This window comes from Pezoporus wallicus, unplaced genomic scaffold (genome assembly GCF_028554395.1).
Source record: "Pezoporus wallicus isolate ANWC-B61680 ecotype Strahan unplaced genomic scaffold, APGP_CSIRO_Pwel_v1 contig_3181, whole genome shotgun sequence".
Taxonomy (NCBI): domain Eukaryota; kingdom Metazoa; phylum Chordata; class Aves; order Psittaciformes; family Psittacidae; genus Pezoporus; species Pezoporus wallicus.
This window is the reverse complement of record NW_026641700.1, coordinates 3617451-3644348: the sequence shown is the minus strand read 5'-3', so window position 1 is coordinate 3644348 and position 26898 is coordinate 3617451. Positions and strand designations below refer to the sequence as shown.

At 37.6% G+C, this 26898-nt stretch overlaps 1 protein-coding gene across 1 annotated transcript in view; it reads left to right on the top strand.

The window, feature by feature from the left end:
* LOC130607665 (ubiquitin-conjugating enzyme E2 E2) overlaps positions 1-26898 on the top strand; it is a 210456-nt gene that overhangs the window by 7565 nt on the left and 175993 nt on the right. The window contains exon 3 of the mRNA XM_057424960.1: positions 6130-6180. Within this exon, the coding sequence (XP_057280943.1) occupies positions 6130-6180 (51 nt within the window). The remainder of the gene's footprint in view (positions 1-6129; positions 6181-26898) is intronic.

Here is a 26898-nt window from a genome sequence, read left to right as displayed (position 1 = left end):
ACCTCTGCTCTGTGTTTTGTTTGTACGTTTATGTAGTCAGATATAAAAAATTTTCAGTAGCATTAGGTTTTATATAAAACAAGATTTAGCAGCATGTTGGCTTTTGCTTTTTGTATATAAGTAAACTGCTACCATGTCTTATGTATGAATATAGAATCATAGAATCATAGAATAATTAGAGTTGGAAAGGACCTTAAGATCATCAAGTTCCAACCCCCCTGCCATGGGCAGGGACATCTTATGCTAAATCATATCACCCAAGGCCTCATCCAACCTGGCCTTGAACACTGCCAGGGATGGAGCATTCACAGCCTCCCTGGGCAACCCATTCCAGAGCCTCACCACCCTAACAGGAAAGAATTTCCTTCTTGTATCCAATCTAAACTTCCCCTGTTTAAGTTTTAACCCGTTACCCCTTGTCCTATCACTACAGTCCCTAATGAAGAGTCCATCCCCAGCATCCCTATACGCCTCCTTCAGATACTGGAAGGCTGCTATGAGGTCTCCACGCAGCCTTCTCTTCTCCAGGCTGAACAGCCCCAACTTCCTCAGCCTGTCTTCATACGGGAGGTGCTCCAGTCCCCTGATCATCCTCGTGGCTCTCCTCTGGACTTGTTCCGACAGTTCCATGTCCTTTTTATGTTGAGGACACCAGAGCGGTACACAATACTCCAGGTGAGGTCTCACAAGAGCAGATCACCTCCTTTGACCTGCTGGTCACGCTCCTTTTGATGCAGCCCAGGATATGGTTAGCTTTCTGGGCTGCGAGCGCACACTGAAGCCGGCCCGTGTTCATTTTCTCATCAACCAACACCCCCACGTCCTTCTCCACAGGGCTGCTCTGAATCTCTTCTTTACCCAACCTGTAGCTGTGCCTGGGATTGCTCCGACCTAGGTGCAGGACCTTTCACTTGTCATGGTTAAACTTCATGAGGTTGGCATCAGCCCACCTCACAAGTGTGTCAAGGTCCCTCTGGATGGCATTCCTTCCCTTCAGGGTATCAACTGAACCATTGCTTTCTAAAATGAGCTGATTATGGAGGCTACCTGAAATGATTTGAATCAGTATCTAAGATTTTTGTTTTGAAGATACAGAGTCTCTTCTGTTAGCATTGTTAACAGGTATCAAGCATTGCTAACAGATGGTATCAAGAAGGCAGAATGCCATCACACACCATCAGTCTCTGTTAATACTTTTAGGACTAGCTGCTATACAGGTGTAATAGCTTACAGCATATGTCATACACTGTACCGGTCCTTCAATTTTCCTCACCCAGAGGGCATCACCTTAAATAGCAACCTTTCTTACCCAACATGTCAAGATTGAGAAACTTGCTGCATATCACAATTACAGTTCAGACATGGAATTGAATTGCTGTCCTTGAAAACAGCAGGCATCTTGTTACCTCTTAAGTAGCAAATCTTAGCATGACCTTTGGATTGAGAGAAGTATAACCATTCTTGGCTGCCATAGTAGCTCAACAAATAAATGTATTGTTTTCCTTGGCTTCTGAAGTTGATAGTTGAAAATCTGTATTGTTATGTGTCCAGTCGGTGAATTTTTTTTATAACCATCTGTGCCTACAGTGAATTGTGAACTTTGAAACTTTGGTTGTAATCTTTTCTTCATTGAAAGAAGTTACAACCCGAAGGACTAGCAAATAGGCAATGGGTTAAATTTGTCCAAAATGCAACAAAATAGAAATAAGTACTTCCCCCCCCCCCCCCCCCCCTTTTTTTTTTCCTCGGAGAAGTTTATCACAGCACTGTTTTCAAGGAATCTGGGAATGAAATTTAGCATGTTGAACATGACAGCAAAATATGGAGTGCTTTTTCTTAAAAGAAATATCCTTGTCATTTATTGTGCATCTAGTATGGAGGCGAGAATATTTCTTTTCCTCCAGTATGAATCTAACCATCTTTAGCCGAATTTTCTGCTCGGTCACAGTTTATATAATACTGCAATACATACCCATAATTTAATTTCTTAGTATTTTCTTAATAGCATAGTCTTTGGCATGGACTATTAGTTCATGAGGCTTTAATGCATAGAGATGTGTATTTTGGAAAGGTAGACATGGTAAAAAGAGCTTATTGTCATGTAGTCCTTTATTTTGCTTCTTTTACTGTTAATTATGTGGGGAAATCCTTTGCCATGTTCAGTTTTTTCTTACCTTTAAGAAAGCTTTACTGTTTCCTTCATGAAACAGCACAGATTCCCCCTAGGCTTGGAACAGTAGTAAATATGTGTCTGTGAGAATTAATAATGTTTGAAATCCACAATGTACTTTGATGCTTCTGAATTTAGGGGTAGATTAACCTTTGCACTATTACTGGAAGGCAACTGTGTTTGTTCTTTTCTGCTAGTAAAATGGAGGGGGAAATATTTTTATATCTGTATATCTGTAAGAGAGATAGGGGTCAAATGGCTTCTTTAAGACAAAGCAAAGAGTATGAGATCTGACATTGCAAATTAAATGTCCTACGTGTACAGCCCAGGGCTTTGATTACTAGCAAGGGCTTCTCCCCTGCTCCCCAGTATACAGTAAACCAGTATGTCATCTGTCTAAATATAAACTGGATATGTATAATGATTTTAGTTTAGAGCCCTTTTTCCTCTCTCATATAGCTAAACACAGCAGTAGTGAGGCAGAAAATCCAAAGAAAATGATGCCAGAAAGAACTCGGCAAAAAATGTTTTGTTGCCAGAGGCCACATATTCTCGCGGTGAACCCTCTGTGGTCAGCGAAGGAAATGAGGCACATCCTCTCCTGTGCCAGATTTGGAGGGCAACTCAATGAAACACGTGCCAGAGCAGTGGAATAACTCGTGCAGATAAAGGCCACCTTGGACACTGGAAGTCTCTTATCAGTGCAAGACTCTCTGGGATGCTGCCTGACGATTTAATTGTAACTTTGAATGCTGTGACATGTGAACAAGCTATTGCATGTCAGCTGCTCTGCAGAAATTGTTTATGAATGTGCTCTCAGCATGAATGCAAGGTAAATTAAGGTCGCAACAAAAAAGGTGTAAGGTGTATGTATTAATTTTAGTTCAGGATGCCGCAGAGTAACACGGACAACTTGCTAAGGAGCAATTGATGGACAGTATCGTATTAATATCTTGTTTGTACAAAACCAATAATGAATGAAACACCTTTTTATATTAGATGCTTGCAAAAGCAATTAGGACTTTTGAACATAAATAGAAAGTATCATCTTATCAATTTTGATGGCTTGAAGCAGAAAGGTTTTGTTTTATTTAGATGGTCTTTAAGGTCCCTTCCAGCTCAAACCATTCTATGATTCTATGATTCTTGTTTGCTCAATCACAGGAAAAGCTTGATAAGGGGCCATTTTAGTGCTCTTAGCGTTAGAAGTTAGAACTTTTGGATTGAACTGAACAGAAGAAGAAAAGGAAAGTCTCTGTACCCTTTTTTTTTTTTTTCAGAACAGAAGGAATGTGGGTTAGGATTTAGGAGGAAGAATGTAAGATTTTTGATCTAGGATCCAAGTTGCACTTGTCAATCTGTTCTTGATGTGTCTCAGACTCACTGTAGTGCAATGAAATATTAACTGTCCTTACTACTGTATGTAAAGCAAAGGAATAATCCCTGACTCAATAGGAGTTCAATGCCATCATTCTGTAACTTCCCAGAAGGCAGAAAAAGCAACCCATAAACCACAGAAATTGAAGATTCCATGCTACCTAGGCTTTCCATGATTTAAATTTGTGATAGTAAATTTCAAAATCACAGTAGAAATTTGTCATATAGAGAATAAATATTTTATGCATCTCCCACACTTGTAAAATCTCTTTTCTGAAAGGTGTGAACTGTTACGATTATTTAAATGGAGTAACTTTTTTAAAGCAACATGTTGATGTGCTTAGAAGTCACTAATCAGATTTTCCCTTTTAAAAAAGGTGGTGGATTGAGCAGCCTGTGCCTGTATTTTTGCAAGAAAGGAATTATGTTTTGGGGGGAAATTATATTTACCCTGTAGGTGTAAATATTTCAATCAGTAGAAAAAGCAAATAAACATTGAATTTCTCCCCGTTTACAGGGGTAACTAATGTGTGTGTATATAGGGTTGGGGTACACAGGTTAGAAGAAAAGCTAATCATCTGAAAGAATGTTTTTATCTTTTCAATGATATCATCTGGTCTGATAAATTATTATTACCTCTAGCTGCAAATCTTGCCCACATATGTCCTAATTATTTCAGAATGTGAATGATGCAGGATTAGAGTTTCTGGTTTAGGCCAGTTCTTCTACTGCCTTTGGTTCATTTATTCATTATAGCCATAAAATCAACTCGGAGTGGCACAGGGGGAATTTTGATAGTGGCTGTGAGACCCCTCAGCATGTAAGATTGTGTTTGGATTTTAACACTGTATAGAGGATTAAACTGCTCATTTTTATGTTATATGTCAATATATCTGGATGTTTATTTTGATAAAACATTTTCTTTGCCTGTATTTATAAGCAAAATGGGTGGTGGCAGCCATTTTTAACAGGCCTGAACTTTTTGTATTCTGGTTTGAGCACATATCTTGGGAATTTGAGTAGTGTTATTGTGCAGATTTTGTTTCTTAGTGTAAGGAATAGCAGAAATAGCCATGTGCTCCCGTATGTGAAATCCTGTGAAGAAGGCAAGAAGAAAATACTGAGGGTGCATTGAATTGCTTTTTGTCCTCCTTCTAAATGTTTGTGGTTTTGCACTGAAGCAGCCTATAAAAAAGCCTTGGGCATAGTGTATAGGGAAGGTGGCCATCACAGTCCTGCTTATGGCATCATACTCTGGCAAGTCCTTGGGAACTGTAAGCTACAAGTTCCTTTGGGAACTCTATAAACTCCTGCTCTGCATGTTTAAATGTCTTCAGAGGGTGAGATACTGGCTCTTACGCAGATGCTGTTATAAGGGAAAAGAACCCGTATTGCTAGATGTGTCAGCAATAAGGATTTCAAGGACTTAGTGTGTCAGCATCAGCCTAGGAATGTTCAGAAATCCTTAAGAATGGAGTTGCTCTGCCTGGAGGAAGAGCTCCAGCGGGATGCCTCTAATGAGTGCAGTTCCTCAAGGATCTCTACTGGACCTGCTCAGCTTCATGTCTTCGTCAGTGACTTGGAGGATTTGGCAGAGCATTTTTTACAGATGATAGCAAGTTGGGGGGAGCAGTTGGCACAAGCAGGGCTACTGCTCAGAAAGACCTCAGCAGGCGCCAAGAGAGGGTTCATAAGCAACTCATGAAAATCAGCGAGAACAAATGTAATATCACACGCATCAGATTTAGGAAGGACTAACCGCTGGTAATGGTACAGGCTGGGGAGCAGCTCTGCTGAGAAGAATGTGGGAACCCTGGCAAGCTCACCGTGAGGCAGCAACAAAGGCTAACTGCCTCCTGGAATGTCTTAACAGGAGCACTGTCAATGAAGAGAGTAAAGTGATTTATCTCCCTTTACTCAGTTCTCATTAGACTGCATATGGAATAGCATCTACCCAGTTTTGGGCACCCCAATTCAAAGAAGGCACGCATGGGAGCAAGTCCAGCAGCATGTCTGCAGTCTGACCACGGAGCTGGAGCATTTCCCCTTGAGGATTGGCTTTGGGGACACCTGATAGCAGCACCCTGATACCTAGAAGGAGGTTAAGGAGGAGGCCCAGATGGGCTTTTCTGGGGAGGGTGAAAGATAACTGTCTGGTCTATTTGGGCTTATTTTGCCCTGTCAATATGAGATGCATTAAGAAACTAAATATTGTGGAGAGTAAGAGCTATGAGACACGTAGGCAGAGGGGAAATACAGAAGAAGAGTAATGAGACATTAGTTATTGTGTGAGCAAAGGAGCTGAGATCCTTGACCTGTAGAAAAAGTGGGATTTTGTAGGTAGCTAGTCATGGCATAACTTGTCCCAGATTGGAGGATCATTTTTCAGAAAATATTTGATTTTTACTTCCATATTTACTTGAGCAGTTTCATGAAAACTTACAGCAACAGCTTTCCATCAGAAGTTGCAAAAATTATATTTTGTTATTATTGGTTACTATAGAAATGTTCATAAAGTTGAAAGAATTACAGCTTCATGAAAAATATAAAATAAATCCTGATTTTTATATTTTCCTTTTAAGGATTCAGAAAGAACTTGCAGAAATTACATTAGACCCTCCTCCAAACTGTAGGTAAGTTCACGTGGATTTAATTAATTTGGAATATGGAAATGGATTATATGGAATTATAGAAATTACATAATTTGCTGGAATAATTTTTAGCTATTCCTTCATGCTGTTTACTTAGTAATTTTGGAAGATGATAGATACGATATTGTGATAGATAACATGTTTGCCTACATACAGGGAATTGATATGCCATACTTCCTGGTAACAAGAAGTGATGGTAAAAACTGATTAATCCTATGATGCATTAATAGATATTGGTAAAAATCAAATCACCCTTCATTTAAGGTATTCAATCTATAGCCTTTTGTCTGATTCTGTAAAGTCTAATCTTGGTGACAGTTGCTGCTATGTTTGATTCCTTTCTATCGTGAATTGTTAACACACTGTGCACTGTGAATATAACGGAGAAGGGAATTTGTTACAGGCACAAACTATTATTTATCTTCTGGCTGTGCTTCTGGTGATCAACTATGATATTCAGTGGAAACTTCCTGAAGTAGAGCTTATCATGGCACAGCCTTTCTAATAATGACCGTGCACTCGTTTGCTTTCGGTTTGTTTTGTGGTTTGTTGTTTTGGTTTTTTTTGTCAGGTGTGTTTACTTTTGATGTGTTTAAAATTTGCCCTGAAATGAGTAATGAGGTAGGCCTAGAAACGCTCGCTGCCTGGTGGCTGGACAGCATACAGTTGTTTTTAGATGTCTGTCTTGTGCTTCTTATCTGTCAGCTTGACATATGGTCAGTGTTGGAGCTGGGCCAGGGCTGCACAGCGCTGCTTAAAGGAACCCCTGCCACTGCATATCTTGCAGTGAGAGGCTGGGCTTGGTGCAGAAGAGTAGCTTCCATCCAGACCTGCCAACCTATTTCAACTGATGTGGTTAGTAGGATTCATTCTATTAGTGCAGTAAAAAGAAAAACTGATAGAAATAGCTGATTGCATGCAGCTCTTATAATTAATCCCAGTAAGTTTCAGTATCGAATTAACTTAAGTGACTGGTAGTAAAAATGACAGCTTGATTGTTTTGGTCTCTTGGCAAAAGTATGTGTGAGAAGATAATCTAACAAGATTTGATGTGGTTATGCTGGATCTCACTTAAGTCAAGTGGCTACATGCTAAAGTGCTGCATAGTGAAGTAGCCTTGCAGTAATAGTGTTCAAAGAGTATTTCAGTCAATTAGGATGAACAGTTCTTTTCTAGATAAAACATTTTAATAGCTAAGCTGTTCTGTCATACTTATGACTGTGTGTGAGTCTTCAATCACATCAAAGCTGTTTCAAATGGCAGATTTTACTTCAGTGTTGATGACTGATGCCTATTAGTGGATTGATTTGCTGAGATGAATATAGAACTTCAGTCTACTGTAGAATAATGCATAAGTCTATGAACTGAGTCTAAAGGCTTATAGTTTTTAGGGCAGTGTCATTTGTTCTAGTTTTCTGAATCATTCCCTTTATAAAAGAGCAGTTGTTTCAGTATACCAGATACGTTAGTTTGAATTCCTGTTGCTAGCAAGTGTAAAGTGAGAGTTGGCTGTCTTAGCGGAAAGCCCTTTGGTGACTTGCAATTTCGAAAATAAAAAGTGAGCTGGAGACTTCCTCTGCTGTTTTTGTTTGGGTTTGTTGTTTGTTTTTTTATTAATTATTTACGCTAATGATAAAATGACTATAAAGTGCCCTGTGTGATGCTGTTCTGCAGAATCAAAAAATTACATTGAACTTTGTGTGTCTGCTGCTTTAACACGGGTCTTAAGATGCAGAACTGTTTCATGTTGTGATCTTGATAGATAACCATTGGTAACTTTACTATTAGCAAATGTTTTTATAGTAAATATGGAATCACTTCATTTAGCTTTATGCTCTGTTGACATAGTCTAAACAGGATTTTCATTTGAACTTCATCTATTTTTCTATTCTAGTTAAATATTACAAAATAAATACATCAGCCAGACATGATTCTTCAGCATAATAAAGAAAGGCAAGCTTTTATAGTACAGTATCTCATATCCTAAAGTATTGATACGTCCTTTCCTGGGTTTAGTGAAATTTAGATCATTTTTATAAGTTGTTAGATTTTTCTAGTAACAACACCCCCATCATATTTCAAAGATTTCCTTACAGATGTAGCTGCTTGAAATGGTGGTGATTCCCGCTTACCTTCAGTATGTGTCATCTTTTACATATAAAATAAATCATGACTGGGCAATGGGAATATGATAAATCTCAAAACTAAATGTCACAGAAGATGTGAAGAAAAGTAGTCGTATTCAAGAATACCCTCTAAGTAGTTATTTAGAAAGTTCTGATAGTTGGGATTTTGAGCTGAATTGGAACTTGGGTGGAATTTTGCAAGATGTGTTGCAAGACTTTTTTTTAACTACAGCAAGCCAGAGCTTTAGGTTTGTCTCATTCAGGAAAAAACCCAAAATGGAACAGTAACTAGTACAGTAGCATCCTATAATGGCACGATAGGCTACACGGTCAGTACAATCTCCAAGGGAGTTGCAGCTTCCACTTCTGCAGCAGCTGCAATCTTAACACTTCCCTTGCCTCATCCCCACTAAGAGAATAGGCTGTATAATCTTGTTTGTCTGGAAGACAAAAAACGTCTTGCTCACACATGCCTTGTAATTGGCAGATTATCACTGCTGTGACTTGCAGCATATTTCCAAAAATGTGGAAAGCTGTGGATTTCAGAGTTCCTAAAAAAAAAAAATAATAATAATCTGTCATGTTTGGCTTTAAAAGAAGATTTAATGTTATAAGACATTAGTTTTACCTGCCTCCATAGATATTCATGTTCTGTAGTTTGGGTTCTGGGCAATTGCAAGAGTCCTCTTGACTCCACAAACTTTGGATCATTCCTCAGGACTGAGGAAGTATAATGTTCTAAGTCACAAAAAGTCAAACTGGGAGGCATGTGGGAGTTGAGCAGCACTGCTGTTTTTGGAGGAGGGCATGTCATAAAAAAGCCTGTTATACTTCATATTTAACAGGAAGAACTGGATGTATTTGGTGTGTGTTGTGTCCCATCCCTCTGTCTCCCTCCCAGTTACTTTTTGATAGAGCTGAATTTACTGTCAAGGAGAGTCCTGAATGCTAAGTGGGTACATTTGTATTGTCACATATCACTTCAGCATTGTGAAATTTTGTCAGGAGACAGTGTACTTAAATTGTAGACATTTGCTACTCTTCTTTTTTTATCCTCATTGAAATACCTTGAAAGCTTGATTGCTAGAAACCTTGCACATACTTTAACTCCGAGTATTGCAGAGCATACCTTTTCTCACTGGTGATAAACCCCTCATAAATGTCATTTTCATATATTGACTTGCTGGAAGAGGGGAATAGTCAGGAGTTCTTGTAGCTAAAATAATGCCTTTTCAAATTTTCACATTTGGACTGTGTCTTGTCCAAGAGAATCGATTTCTTAGAATATTACTTCTGTTGTCAGCGCTGTGTACTATTTCTCTTCTCACTGGCAAGAGAGCAACATCTCTGCGGCAACTTATACCAATTGCTTACATGGGAAACTAATATTTGGAAAGTATTTAACATATTTTTAGCTTCTTTAAATGTGAACTTAGCAGCTGGAAACAAGGAGAGCCAGCACAAAGTGAATAGCAGCTCTCTGTGGACACCGCTTTGAGTAACTGCTCAAAGTTTTCCGATTAAGCCACTGTTGTTACCTATCTTCTTCTTCATATTTTCTTTTAATATTTCAGCATATTTGTCATCATTCTTCTCTTTCCTGTGTATTTATTGCGATTCCTTTGTGTTGTACATTTTTTCCTCCCATAGGAATAGGGATGGTGCTTGAGGCTCAGAAATGTACTTTAAAGGACTGTGCAGCTTAGTGGGTAAATTGGCTCTTGTTCGAGAACAATCAGTTAAACCCCCTGCATGTAGTCCTATCTCTTCTATTAGTTTGGAATCATTACATTTAATTCCTTGCTTCTTATACTATCTACAGAACTGATAAACAACCAACATCTTGGTATTTTGCTTGTGAAAACTAATCACACTGAAAAGACTTAAAACGCAGTTATTTTTGAGGTAATGTAGAGAAGAGCCAAGTGGAATGGCAAATTATTCAGCTTGGCTTAGGGAGAGAAGCCAGCATGCCTGATGAATGCTTCTTGTGCTATTGACTGTATGGAGTCCAACATTCCTGTTCAATATTGCTCTGTTTTTGCTGAAATGTTGAATCCAGGATCTTCACAACTCTAAGAGATTACATGAATTCCATCAATTTAAGTTACTGTTCTTGGGACCATTTGTTTAAACTCTTGCTTAGTGCTACTTTAAAGCTAAGGAGACAGCACAAGTGCCAGGAACAGAAAACAAACGTTAGGACAATTTCATGGGAAGATCAGCGGGGGGAAGATTGTCAGCTTTGCTCTACAAAACAGAGAGAGAGAAGTGTGGCTACATGGGGCAGCAGGTGCAGCAAGTATCTAACATGCTGGCCTGGCCTACTTGAGTCATCTTCCTTCCCTTTCACCTGAGGAACTTGTTAAGGAGGTCTTCCCCTCCTCCCTGTGCATACACACACACACACACACACACACACACACACACTAGCACATGGAAACTCACATAGCTTTCCAGCATGAGCAAAAAGATGCCTTACAGTTTTTCAGATCATATGCTTACAACATCAGTTTGACTTGGGGGGGGGGGGGAGGCTGAATAATTTTGGCTGTGTTTGCTTAAAATATTTAAGTAAATGTGAAAATATTTGGAGAAAGCAGTGAGCAATGCCTTTTCCAAATGCAAAACCAATTATTCTTGGGTGCTGGAAGGATTCTGTTTTTAAAGCAATTTGCTCAACCTAAATTTGCTTCTCTTTTAGTTACTCTCCTTTGGTTTGCACAGATTGTTTACGTAATGTTTTTTGGTAGCAATAAATGCTTCCTCAGTAGCACTGGGTCTGCTTAGGTAGTATCCACTACATATTTCACTACCTTTAGGTGGCTGTTGAGTTCTTTTTACTCTTGCACAGAGTGCACAGGCTCCTCTGGCTAAAGAAAGGCTTAGTTCCATTTCTTCTGATAGGAATTTCATCCTGGGAGGACATGGGTACAAAATTCAAATGGAGGAAACTCTCCAAGATCTAGCAGCTTATATTTTTATTTTAAAAAGAACTGTAATCGGTGTTTTTGATTGTTTCAGTTAGGGATGCATCAGTCTGTTGCCATAGGCACACAACTGTGATGCATATGATGCTAACGTGTGAGCGGGATGAAAACTGGAATAAGGAATGCTTTCTTTGAGTGTTTTTCCTCACAAACATTTCCAGCCTTCTTGGTATGAATCTGGGCTCTGTTCCCATTACATTATGTTACCCATGGAGTTTACCTTCTGCCTGTATAGGTTTACTTTGATCTGCTGTTTGTTTTTTATCACTTTCTAGAGAAAATGTGACACAGAAAAATGTATTTAGCTTTGCCCAGCTAGGCCTCTTAAGAATTTACAGCAAACAGCAAAACTTAATCCAAAAGACACACATAGAGGTGGTTGACATGAATGTGCAGAATCCTGTTGTTTTAAAATCTGTGATGTATCAACATTCGAGGATGAGAATGAATGTAAAATGTATGAGCACTTATTGCAACTGCTTCATTTTTTAATTTTGATTCCCTTTCTGCTTCAAAGGCAAGAAATGCATCCCCAAAACATGCACTTCAATGATCACACTGTGATTATATTCTGTAATAGCAACTATATCTTATCACTTAGGTTAGATTGCATGTTGTTTATATAACCGGTGGGGTTTTTAGATTTGTTACCGTGATACCTTGAGGTACCTCAGACAAAAAGTTCAGAATATCTACTTGATTCCATTTCTGCTTGCAGTGGTGGATGCTTTTAGGATTGATTACATCCAGCACTCCAAAGCTTCAGGTTGTATTGTGGGTGTTGGTGCCTAGAAACCTTAGCAACTTTCATGAAGACTAGAAGGGAAGGAAAAAAGGCACTAAAAGGAGCCTGCCACTGGCTGCTTGCCAGGACTGGCACCTTCTCTCACTGATGATGAAGTAAAGAACTGGCTGACAACACCAATTAATACTTCCCAGCATTACAGTACCTCCACATGATTTCTGCCAGTTACCTCAGTTTTCAAATGGTGACAACTTCTCTCCCAGGAGGAGAGTAAAAAGAGAAAATAATATTAGAACTAAGAGTACTTCTGCGAGCACTGTGTGAGCATAGATTTGGGAGGTCAGGGGGATGCCAGAGCACATCCCATGGGAGAGCTAAAGCAGGGAAGTGAGTGGAGAGTGGGGCATAAGAATGGATCGTAATAGTCACACATGCCTTGAAGCAGAAAAGGGCAGAAAAGTGCCTGAAAAGACATGGAAAGGATCCGTGGTATTTGCAATGTGCTTAGTGTAGAAGATTACTAAAGCTCTAGTTTAAATTGCAAGTGTGGGGAAGGTGGAGTGGCGGACTGTAACAAGGGTAAAAACAAACACTTTGATGCTTTTAGCATGGGGAATTATGAAATTTTCTTCCAGTGGTTTCATACTGAGCCGCAGCTGGTCTTTGTAAGTCAGTCTCCTAGCACAAGGAGAATCCTCAATGCTTTCAGCATCAGATTTTTTTTAGACTACTTTCCATAGACATTTCTTTTGCCCTCTCCTACATAGCTAAACAAAGTGGGGGGTGGGGAGTTGTTTGTTGGCTTTTTTTTTACCCTGTGGGCCTGAATTTGGTTTATGACATCAAACTGACAAAATACATGCTTGTTTTTGTAATCTCTCTTTAATACAGCCCTCACAAAATGCCAGGAAAAAACTCTCCCTCCCCAAACCCTTAAAAGAGTGTTAAATAAACAGCCCTTGCTTGCCAGCAAGGAAAACGTAACCACGCTGACTGAGACTTTGCATCATTGTTGGGAGAATTTGCAAAGAAATATCTAAATGTGTAGCTCTTAAATTTAGTTCTCTGTTTCTGTGGGGTTTTTTTTTCTTTCCTTTTTCTAAATGTAGACTAGTGTCTTGTATATAAAACTGCATACGGACCAGTTTCTTTACAGAAATTTGACAGAGCACAGTTATTTGAAAGTATGACTATAGTAGGTACTATTGCACTGAACAAGCAGTCACTGCCATTTTATGATAATCATCTAACAAACATGCTTTTATTAGCAACTCATTGCTGTTAGTAAGTTACTAATTATTGAATAACTGGAGAAAATAGTAGCTACTTTGTTAGTTGGGACTGACAGCATTACTGATAATGAAGTATTTGTTCCCTTAAATAAATGGCACAATCTCGGAAGTCTCTAATGCTGTTTGTCTTCAGTACACCCATATTTGATCAGAATTTGAACTCTGATCTTCTATGTAATACTTAAAATTTGTTTCCTTTTTAAGAAAACTTAAAAAAAAATCTGACAAATTCATGTTATTTCCAGAATGCTATTGTGTACCTCATGTTCCTTCCAAAATAAAAATAGTGTTTTTCTCTCTCTTTGGAAATGCATTAGAAACCCCCCAGTCTTTCTCAGTTCCAGTACCACAATTATGCATCTTTTTAACAGCTGTTAACTTTATTCTTTTAGATTTCTTTTTTCCATCCCTTCCTGTTGCTGCTTTCATTTTGTTTTTACATAGATACGACAGTCTAAGGCAATGCTGTAATTTTTTATTCTTCGTGTACGCAGAATGTGTACAGATTTACAGTTAATAGTCTGGATTTAATGAAACTGTTTTCCAAAATGTCCTGGCAGAAAAGCTGCAGTTCAAGACTAAAAAGTCATGAACTGGTAACAGAGCATGCCTTACCGCGTTTCAGAAACAAACTATGAAATTGATCTGGGGGCTGCTTTCTTGGTGTGCAATAAAACTTATTTATGCTGTAGTTACACATTTGCAGCTTTGTTACAAGCTTTTTGGGGTATCTAATTGGCTGCAGCTTTGAATTGTATCATAAACATGATTCTAATATGTTGCTAATTACAATTAAGATATCTACTTGAAATAAAATTGTTTTCGTTTTTCACTGACTATTTTTTTCACTTATTTACATGCTTTTAATTTTTTATTTTAACAGTTCTTGCAGCACTTTAATTTATTTTTGTTTCAAAGCTGTGGAATTGGATTAAACAGGGTTTTTTAAATACTTCCATGTTGCTTGGAAAGGAGCCAGTTACTGTGTATCAGCTTAATAGAAACCATGCCTAACAGTGCCTCACATATGGCAGCTCATGTTTGTGTGGTAAGACATTATGTATTTTAAATATTAACTTTTATATGATAGTCAAATTTATGCCAAAATCTGAAGTTTCCTCTGATTAATGTTAACAAAAATAGAGAGCCAACTGTTTCTGGGTATAAGGAGAAATATGTAATTAAATACATAATTTACTGTCCCACACAAAGGCCATATTTATGTGGCCTTTATTAACTTGAGATGCATACTGTGCCTAGAGAAGGCTATAGGTGAGTGATAATATGCTTTCTTGACACTTTTAGCCTTTTAATGCTGTAAAGATTGTTGAGGCCAAGATGGTCACTCTGTGGCTAAGACTGAAATGTAAAGGTTTGTGCTTAATTTAGGAGATTGAATTATATTTGAAGAGTAAATGGTACACAGTTACATCACTTATTCTTTGAGTAACACTTGACACAACTAACAACTTAAAGCTTAAATTTCTTAAGGCTTTTTGTTTTTTTTTATTATTTATTTTACGTTATTATAATTTTAGTTATTATTTAAAACTTAGTATAACTTTTATGAAATTCAGAGATTTTAAAGGCATTTCTTCTGGATTGTCTGGCTGTAGACAGTCTTTTGTATAAAATTCAGCAGTGACTTATGGTGGAATTTCTTTCTCAGAAAATAATGTTGTTCAGTGGGGGAATAAGGAATAATTTAATTCTTCCAAAAAGATTGCCTCATTTTAGGTTATTGGTGGAGGAGGGCTTTTTATTTCTGCATATTAGCTGATGTTTCATTTAACTTTTTTGTTTGGGAGGTGTTGACAGTAATCACCACTGAAAATATGCATCATAAATCTAATAGATATTATTATCATTCTTATAACTTCAGAACTGCTGAAGGAAATTCTTTTCTTTCTATGACTCTAGCGAAGTATCTTCTGCATCAATCATAATTATGTGGGTAATGCATATAAACCCATTATAACAAATTGGATTTATTTTACATTTTAAGGTGTGCTAATACTCAAATGGCAAATAAATGTTTTATTACCCTAGTTTATGATTAGTCTGTTTATACATAAGAAGGCAGTCTTTAGGACTTCATATGCCAGAGCTAAATAGGTTTATTTTATTTATGTTTCTGTAGATAATTGCAATAGACTCTAGTATGATGTCAACTGTATGGTCATTTAATGGACCACATAGGTGTGATCCAGAGAATTTAAAAATGCTGTACAGTCTCACTCCTTGGTGTCGTAGGTAGCCTAAAGAGGATAAATACATGTATTGCTTATAAATTTAAGTATGTCATAAGCCTACAAAAGAGAATGGATGGAATGTAATGTATTTTGTTTTCAGACAAGTTTATGACTGAAAAATTAGATGTCAGCCTCACATGCAATTTCAGATTTGTTGAGATAAATAATTGATTGCTAAGCTCATAGCCGTGGCATTTAGCTTTGCAAATCAGGGATAAAAGGGAAGTTTCAAATCTGGGGCTTCCAGCCAGTGTGCATTCGAAGGAAAACTAGCAGCAGAACCACCATGGTAAATGCAGTGCTACCTTTTGCAGTAACATAAAGTAAACGTGGATGGGATTTGTTAAATGTTCTGGGTTAAACTGTTGGAGTTAACTTGGGCTTGAAGGTTACATGTGAATTTTGACTGAGTATTTAGCATGAGAATGGACCATTCCCATTATTTCAGATTTTGTTGGATAGCTTGAAAAGAAGGGCATTCTTGTCTGGACTTTGTGTAGAAGAGTGTCTGGCTTTTGATTCCTGAGGAAGTGTTAGCCTTGATCCATGTTATATAGGGATAAGTTATTTTTTTTCTGCAGTAGACATCATAGTAGATACTTGAGGTTGCTCATTCAAAACGCTTTGTGAGAGTGTACCTTTTGGCATTGCATCCCTCCCTTCCCAGAGGACTGCTTTTGCTGTCTGGGTCAGAAACCCAAGCATGGCTTCTTCCATCTCCTGCATGCAATCAGCCATGTTGCCTGCCAGAAATAATCCTCTGGAGTTACTTTGTGCCTAGGGTACAAAGAGCAGGTTCTTTGTCTTGACTCTTTCCTGAGGTATTGTATAAGATCTGCCATAGTTTGGCTCAGAGAAAACAGCCAGCTCTACTGGGGGGAAAACCCAACACCCAACATGCCCCCCCCCCCGAATTAAACATTTGCTTATTTGTGTTCTGTTACAGATAAAATAAGACCTGTCAGTCTATAAAAATATTTATAAAAGATAGCTTGCTTCACTGCCATGTCTTATTCATGACAATGTCCTGTTGGGAGCAGGAAGAACAGTAAAACACTTTGACACACAGTGTGCACGTTACAAAAGTGAAGTGTCATATCAAAAATGGCTGTAACCATTTTCAGTCACTTGTCATTGCACATTTGAAGGCTGGAAATTCTTAGAGAAGATGACTCAAGTTTCTTCCTTCCCTGCATGTCTGGGCTGCCTAGAAGGGAAGAAACACTACTTAATATGACATTTCAGTGGGCCATTGTGGGCACAGCTACTATAATCCTGGTTGTTGGAGTACGTTCCTCAACAGCCTATCAACACAGTGATTAGGCATCAGTGCAAGAGGACTATTTGGAATTTTGGTCCAGCATTAACTGAATTCTAGTTTGAGCATTTTGTTGTTTGTTGTTTGTGGTTTTGCCGGGTTTTGTTTGGTTTTCAGTTTCTAAACTGTAGTTTTTGAAGAATAAGGTCAGGTGATCATTGGGATGGGAAGCTGCCTAGCTGATAGGCATTACATAATCAACTCAAATCTCCTCTGAGTCTGGAATTACTGTAGTGTAAAACAGTTTTAAATTCATGATTCAAGTATAACGACCTCCTGCACTGCAAGCCTCCCTGAGAGACATTTAGTTAATAACGTATGTTAACTGTGAGTGTTTTGGCATATATGTGTGGCAAACATTTTCAGGTAGCCACAAATACAGCTTCAAAAGCCCACAATGTGATGGCTATAGAATGACGCATTTTTAAGATGTTCTGCAACAACCTGCTTTGCTCCTTGCTGGATACAAATAGCTGGGGGATGACAGCTATCTCAATTTCAGTAGAATCTTTATGACTTATATGATAATGATAATTTTATTCTGCTGCCAGTACAGAGCACTTTGCAGACTGATATCAAGGTTAATTGTCACTTTGAGAAGTGAAGCACAGTCTGCCAACCTGATGCTCTGCTCAGCCAAGAAAAATAATTGTTATTCAAGTAGTATTTAAATGAGCTCAAATGCTGATAAATACATAACCAAAATATTTTTTTTTCTGTCATGTTCATTCACTGTGCTAGAGAATGAGGTCATCATTGTGTATAAATTTCACTAATGGACGCTGTAGTAAATACATGCTGAGTTATTTACAGAACTTACAAGGAGTGGGTTTCCCCCCATGTGGGCAGTGGGGAATCACTTAAAGCTTGAGTTCCTCTTGTCAACACATCCTAATTCTTTTATGTCTGTGGTTGCTTTTAGCAGTTGTACTGTTACCTTATATATGAATCCTTATGCACTATGACCTGACTTTTACTGGCACATTGAGAGGTTTATAATTTCGTAGAATAATAGACTCAACTAGGTCAGAAAGGACCTTTATGATCATAAAGTCCAAGCTTTACCCCAAAAATTGTACTAATTTTTACTATGCATTGCAAGTTCTTAGGGTTACTCAGTGCTCCACATATCTCACATTGATTCTGCAGCTTTCATTTTTTCCCTCTAGATTTGGGGAATTGTAAGCAGCCCAGATAAATAATATAGAAATATGGAAATATTATTTTAAATTAGCAGGTTGGGGTTTTTTTGTATCCTTAGTAGGTGCACAACTTTTTAAGGGAGCTGGTCAGCTCTATGGACCAGTGTAGTCCTATATCATAGAGAGCCACGAGACTGTCCCAAAATCTGGGATTGGCTTTGTTCAATTTGCAAAACCCCTTTCACCTTAGGGGCTTCGAAATTAAGATTTTACCCTATAGCTTTCCCTCTTTTTGAAATATTTTAATTGAAGAGAATGCATGAGCTTTATTCCATCTGGTGCCACCTGCCAAAGGATTTCTTTCGGTTTTCCACACTGTGCTGTTTGAAAATTATTAGCTACAGTGGTCTCTTAGCCTTGAGAGCTCTTAATTTATTTTTGAGCAGCCGTAGCTGTATGTTGATGCTCACAGTGCTGTTCTTTTCTGCATTGCCAAATGGACTTCTTCCTTATTCACGTGAAAACTTCTGGTTTATATTTAGTGATTTATTTGTTGCTAATGTCAGTGAAGAGGTTTCTGTTTGTTTGGGGCTTTTTATTATTAGAATGTTAATTTGATGCAATTTGGGGGCTAAATTAACAACTGGTGTAACTCTACCAAACAGACTGTATTGTAAATAGGCCAAAAATTTGCTCAAAGAACAGTAAAATGATAGAATAGTCACTTTGAAGCCTTCAAGAAGTAGAGATAAAATAAACTTACCTTAGTGGTTTATGTCAGGGGAATGATTTTTGCCCTTGACCATCCATAAATTCTTGGCTGAGGTGTTTGCATGTTATTACTTTGTAGGAGGACAGTTCATTACTTACTGGTAAGAGACCACTTACGTATTTATTCTGTTATTTAATATGCATTTTAGTCCCGTGGCTAACAAACATAAATTCTTAAGTGGATAGTTTTCACTCCTAAGCACTTCCATATGTTTTTGTAGCATTCTGTATGGCTTAGCAGCTTTCCACATGACTAATGAAGATTTTAACAAACAAAATGGAAAAGGGCCAATTTGTAATTGTTAGTGCAGAAGCGTAATCAGGCATACATGGTTTGTTTGTAATAGCTCAGCAACAGAAGAATGTTTCAAACAGAAGACACATGGAGATGATTAGTAAGTACCACAGTGATGTGAGACTGTCCAACTACAGAAGCAGTCTAGTTGGGTTATTCGTATGAAGACTTCAGTATATACTTTCATTTTTCTTATCATAAGGGGCACTGATATTGTCTAATTTTAGTAGCCGAGTTACAAAGAAAAAATAAAATAAAGGGTTTGAATGGTTGTTTTTTTTTTTGATAAATGGGTATGTTGTAGAAGCGTAGTGAATGCTGCATGTTGTAAAAACTACCAAACTGACTGCAGTTTATGCAAATACGAAAAGGTGAAAAGTATCTGGCAGGAAGACAGTTACTTTTAAACATTAAAATGTTAACTTGATGTATATCAAAGATATAAGTAACTTCAAGGTTTATTTTGTAGCAATTACAAAGGCTACAAAATGAGCATCATTTCTGACTGTGTATTGATTGAAATGAAGAAATGGAATTGGAAATAGCAATGCATTGTTATAAGTAATGGAGAGGAGACTCAATTGCATAATAGTTGTTGTTACTGCTTTTCAATTTATTTTCCTGAATTTGTTGGAAGCAAGTTTTAAAACAACCAACAAAAAAAGACAAAAAAAAACCCAACTGAAGCAACAAAATAAAACCCACAACCAGGAAGGAAAAAATCCAACAAACCTATAATCCAGAACAAACCCTCAAACTGTTACTGAGTTTATGCATGATAATGAATATATTTGATTCATAAAACCATGCTGTTGCTTGGTCAGTTGAATAAATATAAAACTTCTTGCATTTCACTTCCAAAATTTTCATGATCCCTAGCTATTTCAAGTATCATTTTGTGTCTTTCTGTGGCAAGTTTGAAGATACCATGCCACTGTGAATTCTTCTTACCTTCATCTCGGTCCTAGAAAGTGGTCATTCTCATGAGAATTCAATATCAAATATAGAATAATTGTATAGCAAATAGAGGAAAGTAAACTTGCTGCCTGTCTGTGAAGAGACAATATATTAGTGTCTGTTTTTTAAGAGTAAATGACATTCAGTCTTAGAATTTCCATTGAGTTTATAGATTAATTTGCTCACCATCTCACTTGCCCTTTAGCAAAACAATTGGCTTGCAAGCCTCGTGCTATTTTCTCCAGCTTCTATGTGTTCTTTCATCCTCTTGATACAATGACTTGAATCATCAGATTTATCTAAATATGCAGGCCGCGAAAGCTGATGAATTGGTTGAATTAGTTTTAAACTGATTTTAATCATAAAGTGTCTAGATAGATTTTTGAATTCTTTCATTTCTGCCTTATTTAGTGTTATATTAGGTCTATTGATTTTAAACTGAATCAATATAAACCTTGTTTCTAAATGTTCCTTCAGCTTTTTGACTGATTTACTAAAAATACTTTTTAAATCATGTATTTTTCTTCAATGCTGCAAATTTATGCATAGGCAAGCCTTTAGCTAGGGGTCCATTTTGGTTCTTTATTCCTTAGCTCTTCCTGAAGGAAAAACAGAAAGCCCAGGACCTAAGTAGTGTGTTGGGGAAATGCCAGCTAAGTGTAGTTAACTTCCTCACCTTTACAAACTGTATTAGTTTCAGTGATTCTATTTGACAGGAGCTTTATTTTAACACAAAAGACATTTTTTGGTAGCAAGGTCAATATATGTTTTACAACATCTTTTTGATGGCATCTGCTGTACAGTTTCTGTTAAAATGAAATTCTGTAAAGAGGAGAAGGCTCAGGGGGATCTCAACAAAGTGTATGAAGACCTAGAGGGTGTAAAGGTGGAGCCAGTGGTGCCCACTGACAGGACCAGAAGCCATGGGCGCAAGCTGAAACACATCTGTACAGATGATCTTAAGGTCCTTTCCAACCGTAACTATTCTATGATTCTATTAGGAATGAGTTTTTTGCTGTGAGGGTGACCAAACACTGGCACAGGTTGCCCAGAGAGGTTGTGGAGTCTCCATCCCTGAGTTATTCAAAAGCCATCTGGACATGATCCTTGGCAACTGGCTGCAGGCAGCCCTGTTTGAGCAGGAGGGTTTGACCAGATGATCTCCAGAGGTCCCTTCCAACCTCAGCCATTCTGGGATTCTGTCATAAATACAGTGTAATTTGTTTGGTTTTTCCCTTGTTGAAAAGCATGAATATTGCAGTATTTTTGAGTTGACAGGCCATTAAAAACCTTAAGAGTCAGTTTATCTACTTTGATTTTGACAAAGTATATAAACTGTATATCATCTGAAACAATGAGGGTGAGGCGCTGTTTAAAAATAGGCTGTTTAAAAAATAGTGTGGTGCTTGGCTGACATTCTGGGAGTTTAGCTTTATTTCATATGTAAGGATCTTCATTGAAAATTTTTCCTTCTTTTTTTTCCTTAAGTAGTCATGTGCAGTGTTTGTTGTTGAGTATAAGTTGTGTTTGCGGATAATTGATTGAAACTGAAGGATGAACTTGGAGAAGCCATGGAATGGATGTGCAAAATCTTTGCCCTTTTTGAATTAATTGGTAATTTTTGGTCTGACATTTGAATGCAGTAATTAAATCTTTCACTGAAAATTTTGCAGAGCTATTTTGAGCATCATGCAGCTACTTTACTCACCTGGATTGTACTGTTTTACATTTAGACTTCTAATGAATGAAATTGTCCATCTTGTCCTTTAATAGCAAAGTTTAATATTAAGAGCTTTCACTTATTTGTTTCAGTGAAGTATACATATGGTGTAACACTGTTCTTTATCCTGAAGAGCTGGAGTTTTTTCCACACTTGAAAGGTACTGGGCTTCTTTGCATTTATTGCATTTCCTTTTGAATCAAAACCAAGAACCAGCCAGTTCCTTAAGGTTTTCTAAAGGTGAAACCCCTCTTAAAAATGTAAACCATTTTATATAATCAGACACATTTAAACCCAGGTACAGGAAGAGATCGATCAATGACTAACCTCAGAGAGATCCTGCAGAATTGCCAACCCCGTTACCATCAGTGGTGTGGCTCCTGGTCTGCATGATGGAGGATCCCTGCATTCTCTCCCTGCTATGCCAGAATGGCAGTAAATGGTTTAAAAAACCCCAGACATATTACTCAAAATGTTCTTTTATATCAGAACAGTAAACATTCTAGTCCTTTTATTTGCTTCTAAAAGTAGTAACTAAATAGCTCAGCAAAAAGGAGTAAATGATATGCTTAAACTTTAATTGCCTTACAGCAGTATTCAATCAGCAAAAAAAGGCCTTGCTGTTGAGACATCAAGCATCTTGTGGGTTAGATGAATGGGCATTGAATATGTCTAGACCTGTACCAGCTCTGTACAGTCATGTCACGTGCCACTGTACTAAGTTTCTGAAGATGACTCTAAAGAGGCAGGAGTGGCATTCCTCAGATGGAAAATGTAAGCATTTTTCACTAAAGATGAGGAAAAAGAAATGGTATGAGGGATGTGCGGAAGGGTTCACCTTCTAAAAGGTTGGGAGACACTAATTTATCATATAGACATTAAAAAAATACAGTCATGCAATGATTTTTTTTTTTTGCTTGACAATGCCCATTCATTTGAAAGGCTGTTTCAGATTAATATATATGTAATTTTTGATAGATTATTCTTGCTACTGCAAAGCTCTGGTTCTCAAATTTCCAAGGCTTAACAGTTAATGCCTTGAGTTCCATTTGATTATCATGTTACAAATAGTAATTTTACCATTAAAGTTGAAATTTTATTATTTAATTACAGTTTAATTGAGAACAGACAGAGTAACTTCAACATTATTTTAGGCACTAGGAAAGGGACGTCTTGTTGCCAACAGTCCAAGTGCTGCTAAAGGAGAAATTTTCCTGAGTTAACCCTGTCTAAAAAACCTCATGATTCCTCATGTAAGGAGCAAAAGTTCTGAAAAAGCTTTTGAAAATAGTTTTTAAATTGCTAATCAATCTGAAGTAACCAATCCAGAGGGTACATTTAACAAGAATACCTTTACTGCCAATTTGTTCTTGTATAAACATTCATATTGTAAATAGTCATATGTTTAAGCAAGAACTCTATTTAGACCTTGTGGTTAGTGAACCTGTTTAGCATTAAAAATGCCAGTAATGGAGCAGGTGATATAGCAGTGGCCTTTTCATACCATGGGAACTAAAAGAAACTTTATTAACCAAGTAATCCAGATAAATGTTGAAATTAAGGGGGAAACTGCATGTATTCATTTGGACTTCACTGGGTTCTATGAAAATAGCAAGAATTTATATCTAGATTGACCACTGAATTGTAGTTGCATTTAGAATGTAGAATGCAGCAGAATACTCTTTGTAATGGCAATTCTCTGAAATACTAATGACATTAAGACAAATAAAAAAATCTCTTGGGTGCTTGAAACTGACAGCATATTTCTTGCTCTGATTGCTTCCATTGTTTCTTCCTAAGTACTTTGAAAACCAGCTATTTAAAAGTTTTTGGTAACAAGATGTCCATCCTTTGCAGTGTTTTGTGGTTTATCCTGGCCACTTCAGTTACCTTCCTTTGCTTATTTCTTTATGTTTTGCTGCTTCTTGCTTCAGAGGGGAGGTGACCCTTCAGGACTTCATACTTTAGATCTATATGGGTAAAATTAACAATACCAGAGTGTGTTCTTGGAGTATAAAATTCAGTTGTCAATATTACTTAGAACAATCTGGCAAGACTTTGGACAGCATCAACCAGTATTCTCCTGAACAAATTCTGAGCCTGGCAAGGGAGAAGGAAGGCTGAAAGACATTCCTATCTGGCATTTGCATACTTTGAAGGGTAAGGGAATACGAACACAGGCTGTTCTGTGCCTGCTAGCCTTAGTGCCAACAGAGTCCTGGCCTATTTAATTTACTGTTATAGGCACAGTCTGATATGCCACCATGAACAGAAACTGCAGATCTGGGCACCTTTCCATGCTGAGGGCATACATATATATGAGGGAATATATATCATTTGTCTATTAGATTACTTCCAGGTTTCCCCCTTACTGCTGGGTGCTGTTGAAAGAGTTACTTTTACAGCTGTGATTGGGCTGTGTTTACTCAGAGTGAGGAATACCAGGTGATGCTGGGAAATACCTTGGTGTGCCATGGTTTTGCATAATTGTCTAGACAGGATGTTTTGGGAATGTAACCCACTCATCTGAATGCAGCGTTGTGTTAGTATTATGGTATTGCTACGCAGCAATAATATAGTTATTCATGTCTCTTAAAACATGAACTTAATAACACTGATGTTAAAAGGTGATAAAAGTTTCATTAAAATCACGTGTAAAGTAAAAAGGACCCCATGTGTTAGAAGGGAACAAGGCAGCTGAGTTCCTGGCTTGTACCAAGAGAGCAGAAGTTTGGCATGTGAGTCCAGCTGACTGCCAAGAAATCACCCATACCCCATTTCATTATTTGGGGCTGTTGGCATTGATGATGGTCACTGTTGCCTTGCAATGTGGAAAGACTATTCTAAGGCTGTCATTTTAGGCATGTCTGTGTGACTTTCCAGATCGTGTCAAAAGGTGATATGAGGGACAGGAAAAAATTGCACCTTCAGCTTTTGTTGGCCAGAAACACAAGACTTTGCTTTGCAGTGGCAGAAAATGGTGCTTTTGCAAGTTTAACTTCTCATATGTAAAATGCCTGAGAAGAGCTTCCATCCTTTCCAAAGCAGTATGATTGTTAACGTGGTCAAAATTTATCAAAATGTGCATTCCAGCTCTTTAAGTGACTGCTCAATGACTTTTTACATAGGAGCATAATTGGTGTCAGTTTTAATAAATAATTCAATAGTTCTTTCTTTTTGATTGTATAGCAGTATTTGTGGATAATAGGGGTCTGAGGACTAAGTATGACTGATGAGAATGGATGGTGTATTGCTATCAATCTTGTCACTTTTTACCACATGTAAAAATTAAATTTGAGTTATTGACCATCCCACAGCATATTTGTCCTCTCAATGTGTGTGGATGAAAACCGTGCTCAGAAAGTGATTATTAAACTTTGCGCACCTGAAATAACCAGTGCTACTTGTGTAGCTCCAGTGTTGGCTTTACTGATTCTATTAATGTTTTATTTATTTACTACATGAAGAGTGTGAAACTGCCTTGTTTAATTCTGAATTTCAGAGTTTAATTTTCTTGCTGTTTAGCTTTAAAGGAAATTCATACTTGTATTTGCTATTCCAAAGTCAAACTGTATTTAATCATTTCAGGTGGTGAAAAAGAGCTTATTTGAGAGCTTATTTGACTCTGATAGTTATGATGAATGATTTATAGTAAATAACATGGTCAATAAATTAAGATGTTATAAAAGCATTATTCTTTCGTGTGCCTTTGCTTGACATAAGGATAACTATCTGTGGCTGACTTTGGCTGATTTTGCCTAACTACCTTTCTTTTTTTTCCTCTCTTTTTTGCCTCAATTGTAGTTTGATTCATCATCTTGGAGTCTTTCCATTCTCTATTCATCTTCAGTCTTAATAGAAATTCTGATTGACAGTGCTTGATTCTTAGACATACCTTTGTGTACAGTGATGTCTAACAATCAGGATATTGTTGGATGTTTCTTTATTTGGGTATGTTCAGGAGAAAGCAAGAGACTATTTCTACCCTCTGTATTTCTTGCTTGTTTTTCCTTGGAGATTTTTTAATGGTATCACTTTCCTTTCAGGGTTCACTGAGCCCTGAATATGGTTGGAGCATAGTAAATGTTATCTCTGCCCTACCAGCCTTTCCCCTGTCACGGTTTAACTTAAAATAGATCAGTCAATGATAATATCATGTAATCACAAGTCGAACAAACCTTTTCTCCTTAGAGAGAGAATACATTATTACTACTTTTGGGAACCAATTTGATCAGGGAGTATAACAGAAGCTTAACATTCTTTTAGGTATTTTCCCATAAAAGAAAAGGGCAGCTCTGCCTGAAGGTGTGAAGTGGAAAGCCTGGCTTCTTCCACATTCCAAAAGACTCCTCTTCCTGTATCAACTCCATTGAATCCAAAAGTTCTCCCTCTCAAAATAAATCTGAACTCCTCCTTGTATCAGTTATTCCACTGTGATGTCTGCCTGTAGCCCAGGGGATAGTGCTAGGAAGACTCCAGAGCATACAGCTCTGCACTTGGAGCCCCAAGCTTCAGCCTAACTCCTAAATCTTGCTTTAAGATCTCTCCCAGCCCTTACTCCATTGTCAGTACTCTTAGGAGCCATGGGGACTAGTTCCCCCCAAACACTTTCTGGGATTCTACACAGATGCCAAGTGAGTTCTGCTGCTTTGGTTCTTAGGAGGCTGTTCATTATATGGTCTTTCCTGGCATCATTAAATTAGCTGTGTGTTTGATAATTAGAGCACTGTACCCTTTCCTTCCCACTGCTGGACCTTTTTTCCTCTGAGCATCAGAAATAGGGAATAATATCCTGGATGTTGATTGTTCTATACTGTCCCTGTAACCCTCTTGTTGATATATATCTCCTCTTTGTGTGTTTGGTTTTGGGGTGGTTTTGGTTTGGTTTTGTTTTTGGTAATTTTTTTTGGTTAGTGGTTTTTGTTTGGTTAGTTCATATTTGCTTTTTTGTTTGTTTAATTTTTCCATTTGGCCAAACTGTCTTCAAAGGAGAGTATTTTCATTTCTGGTATCTATAGCTGCTGCAGCGGTTGTGTACTTGCTATTACATATTATATTTCATATATTAACTGAGAAATCTTCAATCGCCTGG